General features: G+C 38.1%; 1 protein-coding gene across 12 annotated transcripts in view; it reads right to left on the bottom strand.

The window, feature by feature from the left end:
• The window catches only part of ZFPM2 (zinc finger protein, FOG family member 2), a 503,820-nt gene that overhangs the window by 330,916 nt on the left and 154,283 nt on the right, over window positions 1-18,621 (bottom strand). For 5 of the 12 annotated variants that reach the window (XM_073999280.1, XM_073999283.1, XM_015455105.4 and 2 more), the window contains one exon: window positions 14,674-14,776. The exons of the other annotated variants lie outside the window; for them this stretch is intronic. In XM_073999280.1, coding sequence (XP_073855381.1) covers window positions 14,674-14,776 — 103 coding nt within the window. The remainder of the gene's footprint in view (window positions 1-14,673; window positions 14,777-18,621) is intronic. 12 annotated transcript variants of the gene reach the window in all.

The following is an 18,621-nucleotide window of genomic DNA, read 5'->3' as shown; positions in this document are numbered from 1 at the left end:
GGGCCTGGCTCTATATTTCCTACTTACAATTTAAATATATGTAAGAAAGTATTCCTGCCTTCAAATTGCTTATTTTAGAAATATGAAAATAAAATGCTACAACAAAAGTTGGATTTTCTATCTTCAGTATTAGCTCAATATCACTTGTTTAAATATAACATTAATAACCAAATACATATATGTGTAAAACATATGTAAGCGTACTTATACCTTTGAGGTTTTAGGCAACAATAGCTGTGGCCTGTCTATCTGCTACACCTGCAAACAAAAAGGACTATTATTCTGGACTATAGATTTTCAGTGGTTCTCTATTGCTGTTTATGTAGAAATAACTCCATACAGCATTTGAAAAATTATAAAAATGGAAAGCTTTTGCCAGAAAGTAGTTTATAAATGATAACACCATCTCAGTTTAGAAATAAACTCAAATGAATAAAAATAAACATTTGATAAAATTTTAAACTTGCTAGGACATCATTTTTAAAAAATAATCTACTTTAAAGAGCTATGCAAAAAACATATGAGGTAATTAGTTGTGAGTCACCTTTGTTAAAATCTTCAGATGCCTGATATATTTTGAAAATATAAGTGTAAGAATTTGATAGAGCAATTTGAATTTCTTATGATTTTAGTTAAGAATGAGAAAACAACTCTTAAAATACAGCTTTTTTGGGCCAGGCACAGTGGCTCACACCTGTAATCCCAGCACTTTGGGAGGACAAGGCAGGTGGATCACCTGAAATCAGGTGTTCAAGACCAGTCTGGTCAACATGGCGAAACCTAATTTCTACTAAAAATACAAAAATTAGCCAGGTGTGGTGGCACGCACCTGTAATCCCAGCTACTGGGGAGGCTGAGGCCGGACAGTTGAATGAACCCATGAGGCGGAGGCTGCAGTGAGCTGAGATCATGCCACTGCACTCCAACCTGGGCAGTGAGACTCCACATCTCTCTCTCTCTCTCTCTCTCTCTCTATATATATACACACACACACACACACACACACACACATAGATACACACACACACATACATACATATATATACACATATATATAAAGTTTTTACATATATGAAACTTTTTCTTGTCATAATGAATGATAAAGTGATATATATCATCTTATTACCAACAGTATTTGGTAAATTTCTTCTAAATACAGAATATTTAGCACAGGATTTTTCTGATTGCTGAAAATACAACCATGCAGTACACAGTGACAGTGGTGGCCTCTGTTTTCCCTACTGTGGACTCAACTACAGTGCCCTTTAGAAATGTGCTGCTATATTATACCTTCATGGGAGAGTCATGAATATACTTTCAATGGCATCAAAACCAAATGCATCAATTCAGGTTAACTTATGAATATTACAGGTAGTTCTTAAGGTTCTTAAGGTGTTAATATCATTTGATATTAAAACACTTGAAATAGAAGAAAGTGAGTTTTCCAATGGAAAATAACATTTAAAACTAAAATACATAATGGACCCGGACAGGTCAATCTTTCTTAAGAGAGAAAACAGCCTCCAGCATTGGAAGACAATTAGAGATCTGAGAGGCCTGGTTTGTTCACACAGAATCTCTGCTCCTACAATTCTTTTACCTTGTGCCAGTTACTTAGCCTTTCTTTTATTTTTTGAGATGGAGTCTTGCTCTGTTGCCCAGGCTGGAGTGCAGTGATGTGATCTCGATTCACTGCAACCTCCTCCTCTTCGGTTTGAGCAATTCTTCTGCCTCAGCCTCCTGAGTAGTTGGGACTACAGGCACCACCACCACACCTGGCTAATTTTTGTATTTTTTTTAGTGGAGACAGGGTTTCACCATATTGGCCAGGCTGGTCTCAAACTCCTGACCTCATGATCCACCTTCCTCGGCCTCCTAAAGTGCTGGGGTTACAGGAGTTAGCCACCGCGCCCAGCCGTTACTTAACCTTTCTAAGCCTGTGTTTCCTATTCTGCAAAATGGAAATAATAAAGATCCAAATGTTGCGGAAACTATTTACTCTATTTGCCGACACTCATCTTCCTAACGATTAGCCACTGAATGGAAATGCATGGTTGAAGATAATGGAACAACAAAATGGAATGAAGCTAGATTCTTCCTAATTCTGGAGCTGTCAATACATCATGAATTGCTTATTCTAAACTCCATATACATTAAGAAAGATAACCTTTCGTATGTAAGCCAATGTTATTTTGGGATTTTGTTCACTTGCAGTTGAAACAAATATTAACTGATGACCCTAATGAAAACTGTGAACTTCAGTTGATAATGATGTGTCAATGCAGGTTCATCAGTCGTAACAAATGTACTATTGTGGTGGGGGATCTTGATAATGGAAGGGTTGTATACATGTTGGGGAAGGGGTACATGGGATGCTTATCTACCTTCCCTCTCGATTTTGCTGTAAAACTAAAATGACTCTAAAAAATAAAGACATGACATATAGATACATGATAGATAGATAGATAGATAGATAGATAGATAGATAGATAGATAGATAGATAGATAGATAGACTTTATAGGGTGAAAGTCACAAATTAAATAAGAAAATGTGTATAGGTCATTTAACACAGTGCCAAATACTTAATTACTTAATAAAACCTGGGCAAATATAGTAGATGATGATAATGACGATGATGATGATGATGATGATGATGATGATGATGATGATAATCTCCTGATTCATTTCATTTATTCTATAGAGTTTTTTTTTTTTTTAATTCCTATTATGTTCCAGATACTGTTCTAGTGCAGAGCTTGGTAAAAGCTGGCCCTCCATCTGCTTTTGTAAATAAAGTTTCACTGGAACACATTCATGCCCACTAATTTATGTATGGTCTACTGCTGCATTTGCACAATGTCAAAGTTTACATTCCGTAAGTAGCCCTTTATGGAAATCACTTGCTGATTCTGTAAACTGTGTTCCATAGAACCATGGAGTTTGCATTCTAATGGGGAAAACAAATAATGAATAAATTAAAACTTAGATGTATAATATGACATATTGTGGCTGGACATGGTGTCTCCCACCTGTAATCCCAATACTTTGGGAGGCCGAGGCAAGAGCATAGCTTGAGTCCAAGAATTCAACACCAGCCTGAGCAACATGGGAAGACCCCACCTCTTCAAAACAATGTTTAAAAGCAGCTGGGCATGGTGGTACACACCTGTACTCCCACCTACTCGAGTAAGGAGGCTGCGGTGGGAGGATCGCTTGAGCCCAGGAGGTCCAGGCTACAGTGAGCCATGATTGCACCACTGCACTCCAGCATAGGTGGCAGAGAGAGACTCTCTCTCAAAAATAAAAATATAACACACTACATATAAGTTTTTAAAAATCCACTTAGAAGGTGAATTAAGAAGCTATGAAACCACCAAAAACCAAGAGGAGGGGGTACCTGACAAGCCATTGTGAGTACTTCATCCAACTTGTGGGTTTATCCTAATTGTGAAGATAGGCAAATAGACTGTCAAAAGCGTACATGTTTAAATATTAGTGTAATGTGACTAGATCCCTAATTTTGATCACAACCTTGCTAAGCATCCATATGATAATTAGACTTCTCAGATGGATGCTTAGCGGAAAAAAGTATAATCAAAAGATTAACTTGAATCTCTGGTCCATCTGGCAAACATATTTTTCATTGCAAATAAATAAACTGGGATCTTGTATACATCAATCTCTTTGAGTTTTGTCTTTATCTGTCAATATCCCTGAATCTGAAATTTCTCTAGATTGCTATGTACCCACTCAATTCAGTTAAAAAAATCATTTTTTTTTTTTTTTTGAGACGGAGTCTCGCTCTGTCGCCCAGGCTGGAGTGCAGTGGCGCGATCTCGGCTCACTGCAAGCTCCGCCTCCCGGGTTCACGCCATTCTCCTGCCTCAGCCTCCCGAGTAGCTGGGACTACAGGCGCCCACAACCGCGCCCGGCTAATTTTTTGTATTTTTAGTAGAGACGGGGTTTCACCGTGGTCTCGATGTCCTGACCTTGTGATCCGCCCGCCTTGGCCTCCCAAAGTGCTGGGATTACAGGCGTGAGCCACCGCGCCCGGCCAAAAAAATCATTTCTTATATGATGTAAATTTCAGCAATGTTCTTTTCCTGCGCAGTTTTGTGTTGATAGCAAAGGATCCTGACATGAGTCTAAAAAGCTAATGTCCCTTTCCTTATTTCTGAAAATACAAGCAAATATACCTAGGACAGTTATCAAGACAGTTATCGGAAACAGTCTTCCAAGGGCAAAAACATTTCAACCCTCCAAAGTTTTAGAGGGAAAAAAATATATATATATAGACTCCTTTGTTAGACCAAATTGATTAAAACACACACACACAGACACACAGCATACACACACAAACAGACACCATACACACATAAACAAGGCAACTTCTTTTGAGAACATTGCACAGGTTAAGTTCAAAGAGAAGTCATTCATAATACAGATATTAAGAAAAGTCACGCATCATGTTTCAAGCAGCAACACTAAAATATTAGGGCTAGACATCCAATAAGATGCTTACTGAGGAATAGAGCCCATTCCTTAAGGTTCAAGTGACTTCTTAGGAGATTATCGCCTCCTCACTTATAGAAGTAGGATTATGAGTCAAGCAGAAGGAAGAATGACAACCAGAAAGATCCATTTCTGAAAAGCTTTTTAAAAGATGCCTCCATTTTCTCATCCCCTGACCAGCTTTTCATGTGAGTCATCCAAAGCTCAGGAGATAGATCTCTGTGTTATTGAACCTGCTCTAGTATCTAAATCGGGCCATGCTTAGCTAAATAGATGGTCAGCATAAGTCATAATTTACCAGTAATGCCTTAAATTTTTACAAAAAAAGAAGCTTAAGTCACTTCTTCTAGTTTTCCTCCTGTCATTTTGACAGTCCCTTTTCAGTCTCGTTGGCTGGATCCTCTTACCCTGATTCCTCCTTAAATATCAAAGTTCTACAGGGTCCCTTTCCCCCAGTAGTCCACCTCTTCTTACTTGCTACTCTTATCTCTTGTTACTGCTCTTGAAATCTTTAACAAAGTCCTACAGCTTCTTTTAGAGTTTCTAGTTGCTCTTCTCTCATCTCGGTCTCTGCTTCTCCTGCCTTGTTTCAAGTCCTCATCACCTTTTGCCAAGATCATTGCTTTAGTCTCCTAACATCCAGGCTTACACTCCATTACATGGGGGCTACAATGGCAATCTTTCTTTCTTTCATAGAGATAGGGTCTCGCTCTGTCACCCAAGTTGGAGCGCAGAGGCACGATCACAACTCTTTGCAGCCTTGAACTCCTAGGCTTAAGAGATCTCCTCCCCCAGCCTCCAGAGAACCCACGACTGCAGATGTGCTCACCTGATTAATTACAATGACAGTCTAAAAAACACATCGGACTTTGTTATTATCACTCAATTAAAAAACCAAAAAACAAAAACAAGCAGTAACCTCTGAGTAAATTCTGGACTGACGCTGCCACTCCCTGCAGGCTGGCTGTTGGACTCTGCGGTTGGTTACCCTGGGCATTTGAGGCTATATGTGGTCAATGATTAAGGCTTAGGCCCACATGACTCGCTGGAACTGAGGCCACTTCATGAAGCCAGGCCCTACTATGGGCGATACTTACCAATGTATAAAGTTACCAGGGAAGCTTGTTTGTCTTGAACGGGGCTCCGGGCTTTAAGAAATAAATTACACATGTTCTTCCTGAGAGAATGTCAGCTTTGGCCCACTACTCTGTGTTTATCAGGGTTTGGTTGTAGAATTTATATTGTCCTCTCTCTGAGAATCCAAACCTCCTTTAATATGTTGGGACCAAAAACACCCTAGGTTGGTAATATCCTTAGGGCAAAGCTGACAAACAGAAAAGCGGCTCCAGAAACATGTGTTCCCAAACCGCCCACAATTTCCATAGATGAAGGCCCCCTAAGTAAAGCTCACAGCCCAAAATTAGAAAACACACAGATAAATACAGAAATTCATCAGTCTAACAGTAAAACAGGGACAGGCCCTCATAATCTTCTGGGGATGATTAACAATAATAATAGTAGCCAATATTTATTGAGAAATTACTAGGTGTCAGGCAGTATGGCACTATTCTAAGGACATGTACTCATTCATGAAACATCCATAGTAACTCAATGAGTAAATGCAATTATTTTCTTTGGCAGTTGAGGAAACTGATTATAATTAGTTAGAAAGATGCCAAAAATGGGTATATTTAAAATTATTAATGACTTAATAGGATTAATGGAAAAGTCCATAAGGTTATAACAAATCATTATTAAAACTAAAGTCCGATTAGAAAATATGAAATAAAATTTCTAGAAATAAATATATTTAAAGTAAAACCTCAGAGGATAAATTGATCAGACTTAACTAATTAAGTAAACCATTAATTAGACTTAACTAATTTTTAAGTAGTTAAAAAATATTTATTAAGATACATGGAGAACAGAATGAATAGTTTATATCCCAGACATGAATTCCAAAAGAAAATAATATAGTGAAGAAATAGAAATATTTTGAAGAAATAATGTCTAAAGTTTTCTGAAATCCATGAATGAAATGAATCATTATATCTGGCAAACACAATCATAAGAAGATAAAAAATAAAGCCACACCTAGAAAGATCATATGCAACTGCAGAACATCAAAGTAAAAAAGAAGATTTAAAAGTAATCAGAGAGAAAAGACAGATGACTGACAAAAGAATTACAATTAATCTGACAATCTTTCCAGCAGCAAGAAAAGAAGCCAGAAAATAATAGAATTATATCTTCAAAGATCTATGAGAAATCAACTGAACATAAACTTTTTTTTTTTTTTTTTGAGATGGACTCTCACTTTGTCACCCAGGCTGGAGGGCAGTGGCAGGATCTCAGCTCACTGCAACCTCTGCCTCCCGAATTCAAGTGATTCTCCTGCCTCAGCCTCCCGAGTGGCTGGGATTACAGGCGCCTGCCACAACACCCAGCTAATTTTTGTATTTTTAGTACAGATGGGGGTTCACCATGTTGGCCAGGCTGGTCTTAAACTCCTGACCTCAAGCAATCCAGTTGCCTCAGCCTTCCAAAGTGCTGGGATTACAGACATGAGTCACCGCATCCAGCTCAACTGAACATAAACTTTAATATAGCCAATTTATTATTCAACAGTGAGGGCTGAATAAAGTTTTTGTTTAGACCAAAAAGGGCTGAGAATTTATTATTAAGAGAACATGGCAGAGGTAACTACTAATTTATTTCAGGAATAAGAAATTACGGGAGGCTGTGTGCTGTGGCTCATGTCTATAATCCTAGCACTTTTGGAGGCTGAGGTGGCATGATTGCTTGAGACCAGGAGTTTAAGACCAGCCTGGGCAATGCAGCAAGATCCTGTCAAAATAAAGAAGGAAGGTAAGGAGGGAGGAAGAGAGGGAGGGAGAGAGGGAGGGAGGGAGGGAGGGAGGGAGGGAGGAAGGAAGGAAGGAAGGAAGGAAGGAAGGAAGGAAGGAAGGAAGGAAGGAAGGAAGGAAGGAAGGAGGGAGGGAGGGAGGGAGGGAGGGAGGGAGGGAAGGAGGGAGAGAAGGAGGGAAGGGAGGGAGGGAAGAAAGGAAGAGAAGAGGAAGGAGAAGGGGAAGGAAGGAAGGAAGAAAGGAAGGAAGGAAGGAAGGAGAAAGAAAGAAAGAGAAAGAAAAAGAAATAAAGAAAGAAAGAGAAAGAATAAAGAAATGAGATGCAAGTATCAACAGTGAACAAGAATGCAGGTAAATAAGCAGATAAACAAAATAATGCATCTAAATAAATATTTCACATATAACACAATAATTTCAAATTTCTAAAATATTAGGAAACAAATGCATGTAAAATAGGAAGGTGTCCTGGGTATTAAATGATTCTAAAGTCTGTGCACAGTTTGGAAGAAGACTATAGATGTTGAGTAATGATAGATTTTGCTATGGTGGGAAATATCAAAATAAACATTTAAAGAAAACCACTAAAAATATAAATAAAATTTATGTCTGCTAAGTTGGTAGAGGGGAAAAAAGACATTTTTTTAAAGTTGATATAAAAGAAGTTTATGAAAAGAAGGAAAAAGAATTAAAAAATGTATACCATATCATATGGTAAAGATGAATAGAATTAGATCAGTAATCACAATAAATGCAAAGAGAAGTATCCAGTTAACAGACAAAGTATCTGAATTTAATTTTTTAAAAATCTGCCTGTATGCTACATTCATGAAGTACGTCTAAAAAAGAAAAGAGGAAAAGGAATAGAGAAAGTGTATAGGAAAGATGCTATATCAGAGTAAATAGAATAATAGCCCAAAAAATCACTATTAAGGATAAAGAGTAATGAGGTAATTATTGAATTAATAATTTACTAGGAAATAAAAATTGACTTCTATGCACTTGATGGCATAGCCTTAAAATACATAAAGTAAAAATACAGTGAATTACAAGAGAAAAGCTGACAAATCCATTGTCATAATGAAAGATGGAAATATACCTTTTGCCATAATTGGTAAATCAGGCAGAAAAACATTAGACAATCTGATAACCAAATTGTTAACAACAAGGGATACAGATTACTTCGGTATATATATGTAATGTTGATAGCTGCCCATTCACTCAGCCCCAAATCATTTACTCAGAAGTCAAATTCAAATTGGGATTTTTCTCATTATTTGTGGCAATAAGTTGCTGTTGCTGCTGATGACGTTATTTTGAGCTTGAGTTTGTGCTCCAACACACACTAACTTGAGTTAGTTTGTGACTACATCCAAAACTGACAGTCTGGTCTGGCCTAAATAGAGGTCAATCCAGTAAAGGGATTGCTGTCTGGTTCTTACCTGGGTATCAACAACACGCTAACTTACCTACTTAAGATACATTCTTACTATATTAATGCCATTCACTGAACCATTGGTGGTTGCTATAGACTGACTTGTGGCCCTCCCAAATTCCTATGTGAAAGCCCTAATTCCTTCCCATTGTGACCGTATTTGAATATAGGGCCTTTACGAAAATAATTATGGTTAGATTATTAGCACATAAAGTTAGGAGCCTGATCCAATAGGATTAGAGTCCTCACAAGAAGAGGAAGAGAAACCAGAGCGCCTGTCTTTCCATGTGCACAAAGTGAGAAAAGGTCACCTGTGCACACAGCTAGAAGGTGGCCATCTGCAAGCCAGAAAGGGAGCCCCCACCACCAACCAGACCATGCTGGCACCTGATCTTGGGCATCCAGCCTCCAGAACTGCGAGAAAATAAATTTCAGTTGTTTAAGCCACACAGTCCAAGGAATTTTGGTATAGAAACTCAAGCAGATTTATACAGTGGAGCAAAACAAATACAGAAAATTAAGGGAAGCAATATAGCCCAATTTTTTTTTAAAGAAATATTTTTATGATGAAAGTATGATGTGATAGGCTCTCCAACTATGATGTAACATATTCTCCTAGTCCACACTAAACCACTTTTACTCTGACCTTTGCAACCACTTTTGTGAACTGGATTTTTAAAAAATGTAATCCCGGCCGGGAGTGGTGGCTCAAGCCTGTAATCCCAGCACTCTGGGAGCCCAAGGTGGGCAGATCACGAAGTCAGGAGTTCAAGACCATCCTGGCTAACACGGTGAAACCCCGTCTCTACTAAAAATACAAAAAATTAGCTGGGCATGGTGGCGGGTTCCTGTAGTCCCAGCTACTCAGGAGGCTGAGGGAGGAGAATGGCGTGAACCTGGGGGACGGAGCTTGCAGTGAGCTGAGATCGCGTTGGGCAACAGAGTAAGACTTTGTCTCAAAAAAAAAAAAAGTAATCCCACAGTACCATCATTCCCTAATTCAGGAAACACATATTGCCTGCAGTTATAACTTAAAATATTTCTTCTCCCTGCAAAGGGCTGTTTTCAACTTTTGCAGAATATGCCTTTTTTTCTTGGATTAATTTTACATTCTAGTTCAGTAGTCTGGACCCATACTTAAAATGGGTCCCATACTTAAAAAACTCTTGTATGAATTCAATAAATAGTTTTTGATTAAAGAGGAAAATATAAGTCTAGTTGCTATTAAGGGTGTACTAAAAGGAAAGAGTAGAAATTGTTCACACATTACATAACTTACTTTCTCTGTGCTAGCACATGAACCTGGACTCTACAATCATACTGGTGACAATACCTGAGATTGTTTAGACATAGTTATATTTATAGGTGCAGAGTTGTGCAATATAACTGCCATGTAAGTGGAAGATACGTGCATGAATGCAAGCATAGGAAGATGAAATGATTCTGAAAGGAAGAAAGAAGTGGCAAATTAGATAAGGTACCAATGCTCCCTGGGTAAATGCTGCTCTTTTCTTTAAAACACCATGCAGTTCAGAACCCTGGGCATAAGATATATGGTTGCTCTCTACTCCCCTGTGAATCATGAGGCAGAATTTAAAATTTCCATTAGTCAAATGAAGCTAAGAGCAGCTACCTATGAGAAAAACACTGGCAAGAAAACAATGTACTACCATAATCACCCACTCTCAAAAGATTATCACAGCAATAACTGAGCTTACAGCTAGCTGGTGGTTACCTACCACTATTTGATGCTCATCGGGGAGTTCAAGTGACTCGCCAGCATTTCAATTCCTTGATCTATGCAATGTAATAAAAACAGCATTGAAACAGAAAAATACTTTAATATAAGCATGATATCTGATACCTAGAAAAATTGGTTGAATTTTACATTACAGATCTGGCAAAGGACTAGCTATTATTAAAAAAAAAAAATGCTCACCAAGCCTGAAGTCATAATTTTTGTAAACATGTTTCATAACATATCCCAGGTTATAGAAAACCAATATTGCAGATTTTCTCAGACAAATAAGCTTCTAATGGCCTTTACCTCGTGAAATAATAAACATTCTTCCACTTCCAATAACAATGGAGCCAATGAGCTGCAAAAACAGAAATGCAACAAGTTTTTCCAACAATTTCCTCCTTGTTTATAATGGCTGACTCCTAATCATTGTTTTTCAAAAATGGTAGTATTAAATATTTCACTGGTTAGACAGACTTTAATTAAAGTATATTTATCTTAAAACTAATTATAGACATTACCACATTATGCAAATGTTTTGGGAGAATTTGTGCACATTTTGAGCCACTACCTTCTGTGTACAAGGTGCAGAATCAGAAGCCAGAAAGGAGTAACATCCACTTTTTAAAAAAAGTATCTGACCTCAAGTATTTTATAGTCTTGAAAAGAAACAATGTTTACTAGGCAAAAATTAAAATAACAGGTTTCATAGACAATATAAATATCTTATTTCTGCCAGTTCTGAAGGATAGTAAGAGAGAAATCAAATGAAACCCCTGCATGCCTTGGTAGTTTTCTCGTAATGACATTAGCTTCCACAAATCGGTCTGAATTTAAACTTCAATCAGAATATCCTAACATATCGGATCAATGTAAAATTAACCTCAGAATAAGACAAATCAGAGACATTATCATTGTCAACTAAGATCATGATACAAAAGTTAGGATTTTATGACCTGTGAGAACAATACTTAAAATAGAAAGTTATACTTTCTGTAAAAAGTATTTCCATATTTTTCTAGACTATACAATGCATTATTATGAAGAGCAACCAGGAAAGAAATAAAAAAATCATGTATTATCTTTGGTGCCATCTTTATTCTCAGTAAAATGTTTTGGGGCTCGAAACTGAGGATATACCTTAGTTGTGTTCCATGAAATCCTCACCCAGAGGGGTATCCTTGCCAGAGTAGGATAATTGAATACTGATCAGGAGTTTGAAGAAACCATGTCTTCCAAGGCAGTGCTTCTCACACCCAAGCTGGTGGTCAGCAGAATGACCAGAGCCAGTTTAGGAAAGAGATGCTTATTAAAAAGGTCTTTTCCCAGACCCCATTCTGCACCGATAGAATAAATATTTACAAAGAAGAGACTTGCAAATCTGCAGTTCTCTGTGTCTCTAAGGTACTTCCCAGTACTAACACTCTTATTTAACTCAGATTTTATGAAACATAAAGTTCTGTGTCATTAGGAAGCCTCAAACTACAAGAATGAGTGACAAAACCCTGCTTCCAGCCCACCCGGATAATCCCCCGAAGGAATCAGGACCATTAGAAGATGTATTAGTTTAGCTAACCCTGGCTCTGGCATTTTAAGTATGGGTCCGGTCTCATCAGGTCTTGGAGAGAGTAGAAGACAATCATTTCTTTTGACACATTCCATTTCTATGAATTTGGATAAGTAGAAATTTGCATTTTTAAACAATGTCCAAATAGCATTTTTTCAGTACAATTTACATAGAAAGTTCAACATACATTATCATTCAATCTTCACATCAGGCCGGGCGCGGTGGCTCAAGCCTGTAATCCCAGCACTTTGGGAGGTCGAGATGGGCGGATCACGAGGTCAGGAGATCGAGACCATCCTGGCGAACACGGTGAAACCCCATCTCTACTAAAAAATACAAAAAACTAGACGGGCGCGGTGGCGGGCGCCTGTTGTCCCAGCTACTCGGGAGGCTGAGGCAGGAGAACGGCATGAACCCGGGAGGCGGAGCTTGCAGTGAGCTGAGATCCGGCCACGGCACTCCAGCCTGGGCGACAGAGCGAGACTCTGTCTCAAAAAAAAAAAAAAAAAAAAAAAAAAAAAAAAAATCTTCACATCAGTTTTAACCCATGTTGATGTTAGTAAATGAGAAAACACTACACTAGAGAAGCTAAAGCATTATCCAAACCACGGTCAGAAAGTATCAGGGCTGGAAGCTGCCACTTGAACTCAAGTGTGTGAGCTTGCATTCCCATGGTCAGCCGCATTTAAGATGGAAGATGTCTAATTAGGAAAACAATGAAGTAGAGTTATGTCAAATGACTCACTGTTGTTTTGCAAATTTGGATCAGAGTTCCATGTTCCTAGACTTGAAAAATTTCATTTCTCCTGGAGCCAAAATTAAACAATCCTTATCACTGAAGTAATTGCACTGTGCATGAAGGAAAAAAATGATGAATACAACTCTTAATCCTCAGTGACCTGAAGCAGAAAACTCAGAGTAGTAGGATAATGGAAAGAAGACTTTAAAGTAAGTTAGAGACTCAGTTTCTAGGCTCAGTTATTCTACTAACTCATTATATAACCTTGAAAAAGGCATGCAAGTTATTTGGATCTAAGTTTCCACCTTGGTAGAATGGAAGATCCATTACCTAACACAAATGCACATAAAACATTGTCATGCTACCTTTCTCAAGATCATTACTAACAATTATGTTTTAGGAGAAGATATGGTTAGAAAATCATTAGGTATTATTCTATAAAAGGATTTTATTTTTTCCACTCGAAAACTACTATTAATATTTAATTTGGTAAATCTTATGGTGGAGAGCTTTTATTTATTTATTTTTATTTTGTTTTAGACAGAGTGTCCCTCTGTCGCCCAGGCTAAAGTGCAGTGGCGCGATCTCCGCTTACTGCAAGCTCCGCCTCCCGGGTTCACGCCATTCTCCTGCCTCAGCCTCCTGAGTAGCTGGGACTACAAGCAGCCGCCACCACGCCTGGCTAATTTTTTTGTATTTTTGGTAGAGACGGGGTTTCACCGTGTTAGCCAGGATGGCCTCGAACTCCTGACCTTGTGATCTGCCGGCCTTAGCCTCCCAAAGTGCTGGGATTACAGGCGTGAGGATGGATAGCTTTAAATTACCTGCCCATATGATAGATATTATGCGGGGTGCAGTGGCTCATGCCTGTAATGCCAGCACTTTTGGAAGCCGAGGCGGGTGGATCATGAGGTCAGGAGTTCAAGACCAGCCTGACCAACATGGTGAAACCCCGTCTCTACTAAAAATACAAAAAGTAGCCAGGCATGGTGGCCGGCGCCTGTAATCCCAGCTACTCAGGAGGCTGAAGCAGGAGAATCGCTTGAACCCAGGAGACGGAGGTTGCAGTGAGCCGACATCACACCACTGCACTCTGGCCTAGGTGACAGAGTGAGACTTTGTCTCAAAAAAAAAAAAAAAAAAAAAAGATTGCTATCAGAAAGAAATCAGTTAACTGAAATTATTTCACTGTTGTTCAGTATTAAGCACAAGTTAACCAATTTCCAAAATTCTTGAAATATGTACCAAAAATCCACTATCAGTTGAATATACATGTTGTCAAAGAACATCTTAACACTATGTACTATGTTACTAAGTTATGTTTTTATTACTATAAACATTTCCTTTTCTTCATGTGAACAGTATACCTGCAAAGCTGTGACAACAAATAAAGATGAAACACCAAACATCCAGTTTGTGAGTATTTGCACTCTTTATCTCCTGAATGACTTTTGGAATACTTCAGGATTGAATACGAAGAAGCCTTGTGCTAGGATGGGGACTCAGGCTTGAAAGCTGTAGTGCTGGCATTGACTACCCCCACCCCCAACACCATCCCTAGTACCCGCAATCACCCACCCCACTCTCCATCCAAAGCGCTATTTGAGATGCTAATTTTAAAAGAGGATATTTTTAAATGCAAAAAAAGCAATAGGTTAAGTTCTATATTTATTCAATAAATATTAATTGGCCATTATGGGCCCTATACTATGCAAATCACTATTAATAATACGGTAAGCAAGACAGACAAGGTTCTCATCCCACATCACTTCCATTTAATTAAGAGAAGATTGAAAATTGTGTATGACACTAACCTCTAGGATGAAAAGTGCTATGACAGAAGACAGCCTCTAGAGCAGGGGTCCCCAACCTTTTTGGCAAATTTCGTGCTGGTTTAGTGCACATTTTTCCATGGACCTGGGGAGGGGTGGGGATGGTTCCAGGATGAAACTGTTCCACCTTAGATCATCAGGCATTAGTTAGAGTATCATAAGGAGCGTGCAACCTAGATTCCTTAGTTCACAATAAGATTCAGGCTCCTATGAGAATCTAATGCTGCCGCTGCTCTGACAGGAGGCAGAACTCAGATAGTAATGCTCACTTGCCTGCCACTCACCTCCTGCTGTGCAGCCTGGCTCCTAACAGGCCATGGACCTGTACCTGTCTGGAGCCCAGGGGTCGGGGATCCCTGTTCTAGTGGACTACAGGAGAGTAACGGGGAGGGAATCAAATGGCTCTGAGGAAAACCCTTTTAAGAGCAACCAAAAGTCATATTTGCACTGTAAAACAGAGTTCATGGCATTATCCAGAATAAATATTTATGACAAATGCTTTTAATGTGACTCTTAGATGCACATCAAAATTTCTCACAGAGGTTTCAAGAAAATATCAAGATCACCAATGCTAGTCCACGAAATTCTGACTCCACCACTCTGGCTATCTGTTGTTTTATAAAGTTGCATACATATTTATGATGTGCATCTCATTTTGAGCAACACTTTCTTAATTTGCCTTTTCATGACTCATTTTTGGAAACTCCTGATTTTTTTGAAATGAATCCCAAAATTAGAGGTGAAAATTAGAAGTTGCCTTGCAAGATAAGAAACATTTCTCTAGATCAATAAGTTAATTGGTAAAATTTCTGCTGTTAAAAATTAACAACAGCTGACAAATTTTGTTTTCACTGCTTATTCACATGAAAAAACCATTCCCTAAAGACTTCCAGAGATGATGTTAGAAACGCTTTTCTAATTCACATTGAAATTTGTAACCATGCATATCCAAATTTATCTTCAATCCAGGCCAGTTGCTTCCTCCGCTTAAATCTTTTGGCATTTGCAAATTTTCTTTGGCTGTAGCGTTGTGACTGGACACTTAACATTTCCTCAGCAAATCACAAGCACTACACAGTTCAAACACTTGATCTCTGCTAACAATCAAAGGTTTTATGTTAAACTTGTACATTCAAGCTGTTTAGGATTGATGATATTTATTTATATGCACGGGGTACCAAGGTGGAGGACCGCAGTGCTTCCTAATTTCTAGGTCAAACGTAACTTCAAATGAATCGTTGGTTGAGGGGTCATAACAATGAGAAGCAGAGAGGATCTTTACAAGAGGTTAGGGATTTTCCTTGGAAAGGTTGTCTTGTGGTTAGAAAATTAGAGGGAGAAGAATTAAAATGATTACGCTCTAAAAATGACTTAGTAGAAGTGACAGGGTTGTTTTTAACCTAAATATTTTTTAAGTACCAAATTTGTCACTCCTCTAAGTTATATGTTACTAACTGTAAACTCTCTTTATTGCAGCAGTAAAAGAAATGAAGTACTTTTAGCCAATGTTTTTCCATAAATCAGGAACTCTGTATTAAATCCACATTTTATTTGCTTATATGGATGTTCTTTCATTTTGACTGGACTGATACAGACTACTGAATCACAGAATACGGTGCTTTGGAGAAGCCCTAAGGCTCAGGAAGTGGGTTTCCCTGAGGGAGATAGGCCTGGGAAGCTGTGGCAAAAAAGAAGCTAAAGATGTTTGTTATGCTTGAATTGAGAAAAGGAGAATTCACACTATGATGGATATTTTTAAAGCCACAGTCTCCCACACAGTCACTTCTACACTCACCTAATCATAAGATGGTTTTAATGGCTTTGATTTTAAATATTCACCTATTAGGTTTGCAAATTACTATGTAACTGCACGTTAGCTAATGAATGATAGCTAATGATTGACTATAAAATTAGATTATAAGAAGATAAGTGATATACATTTTCCATAGACCTCTCACTCTTTTTTATATTTAAAGGGTTATAGTTTTAAGATAGTTGCTTCTGGTTAATTTTTTTTTAACTTACCAATTACTTTACGAAAAGACAGGAGAAGCAAAAAGAAGGGAAATCACAAATCTTTTGATTTTTGCTTCTCACTAGCAACTTAGTTAAAAAGGCTGATAATGTTTTAAACTGTTGGTGAAATTAAGTTATTTAAATCACAGTGGATTCACTCTTCCTGATCACGGCCAACATGGGTAAATGAGAGCTAGTTGTAGCTGGATTGAAAATTGTAACTAGTTGTAGCTGGATTGAACATTGAAGACTAACATAACTTTTTATCAACCTTAAAACAAAGTGACTCATAATACATTCCCATTGTACATTTTCCCCTGGCATGGGAGTTTCAGATACAAAAACACAGAGGCAAAGAGAGACAGAAACAAAGACTGAAACAGAAAACTAAAAATAAAAATCTTAGATTTTATTCGGGAGCATATCCGGTAGTCAAGAACCTCGCTTAGTCACTTTGTTAATGGACTATCAAGTATATCATCATCATCTAATATAAATCAATTACAACTAAACCACCACAGTAGTAAAACTGCCATATGGCAGGGTAGCCTGTTTAAGGCAGCAGAGCCCTGTAAGTGCTTTGGAACTTTTCCAATCTAAGCTGCAAAACTAAACCATAGAGTCAATTATATTCTCTCCCCATTATTGAAAACTAGTATGTTTGCACATGTGTATGTGTGTGCGCTATATGTTGTTTGTATATTTGTGTGTGTATATACCTATATTTATACATACACACTCACATATAAACACACGTTTGCATATATATGCATAGATAACAGATGTATTAATACAAAGTACTTTTTCTAAGTCTAAGTGCCTATATTTCTGAAGGCTTTGGAAGTGGGAGAGAAATGCATTTCTTTAATTCTATTGCCCTGTGGGTGTTTCCTCAGGATATAAAAGATTGTTAAAACAGGAACCTTAACTCAATGGCTTTTAAACCCTGACTTGAGCTCTCTTCAAGTCTTCTGTGGCATAGTTGATTCTTTTCTTTCCTCTCTTAACCCACCAGAATTGAATAGATCTCGAATCACTAAATATTTACTGAGCATCTACCGTGTTTGATGCACTGCAGTGGGCATTATTATGTAAATAAAGAGGTAGTCAGCTAGTTAGGGAGAGACGTATAAACACGCAAAATGTTTAAAATGAGATTATAAACATCAATTTAAAATGTGAGAGATACAATGTCACAAAATGGCATTTGATTACACAGAGTGGCATTTGTTTACTTACTAAATGAATTGTATAAACTACTGTTGGCATGAGGTCCCCCACGAAAGAGAGAAAGATCATAGAAGATCCTGAGTTGGCCAGGCACAGTGGTTCAGGCCTATGATCTCAGCTTGTGCCTGTAATCCTAGCACACTGGGAGGCCAAGGCAGGAGGATCACTTAAGGCCAGGAGTTCAGGACCAGCCTGAGCAACATACTGATGCCCCATCTCTACAAAAAAGAAAAAAAGAAAAAATCATCCAGGCATGGTGGTGTGCGCCTGTAGTCCTAGCCACTCAGAAGACTGAGGTGGGAAGATCACTCGAGCTCAGGGTTCCCGGCTATAGTGAGCTGTGATCAAGCCACTGTATTCCATCCTGAGGGATAGAGTAAGACCTTGTTTCTTAAAAAAACTAAATAAATAAATAAATAAAATAAAAATAAAAATAAATAGGTCTGTTTAGGAGAGAAGGGGAAAGACATATTCCAGGTGAATGAAATCAAAGGGATAATAAATACAAAACACAAGGAGTGTTCAGAAGTCAGAGGTCAGTGAACTTTTCATATTTAAATTGTTCTCCAGTTGTAGAGACTAAGTTGTGTTACCTATCATAACTAATGATTCAATAATATGCCTTCTGTGATGTTGGTGAAAAATAATTTTTTTTTTTTTGAAATGGAGTTTCGCTCTTGGTAC

Source organism: Macaca fascicularis, chromosome 8 (assembly GCF_037993035.2).
Source record: "Macaca fascicularis isolate 582-1 chromosome 8, T2T-MFA8v1.1".
NCBI classification, from domain to species: domain Eukaryota; kingdom Metazoa; phylum Chordata; class Mammalia; order Primates; family Cercopithecidae; genus Macaca; species Macaca fascicularis.
Note: the sequence above shows the minus strand (reverse complement) of the source record. Positions and strands in the feature narration are given on the sequence as shown.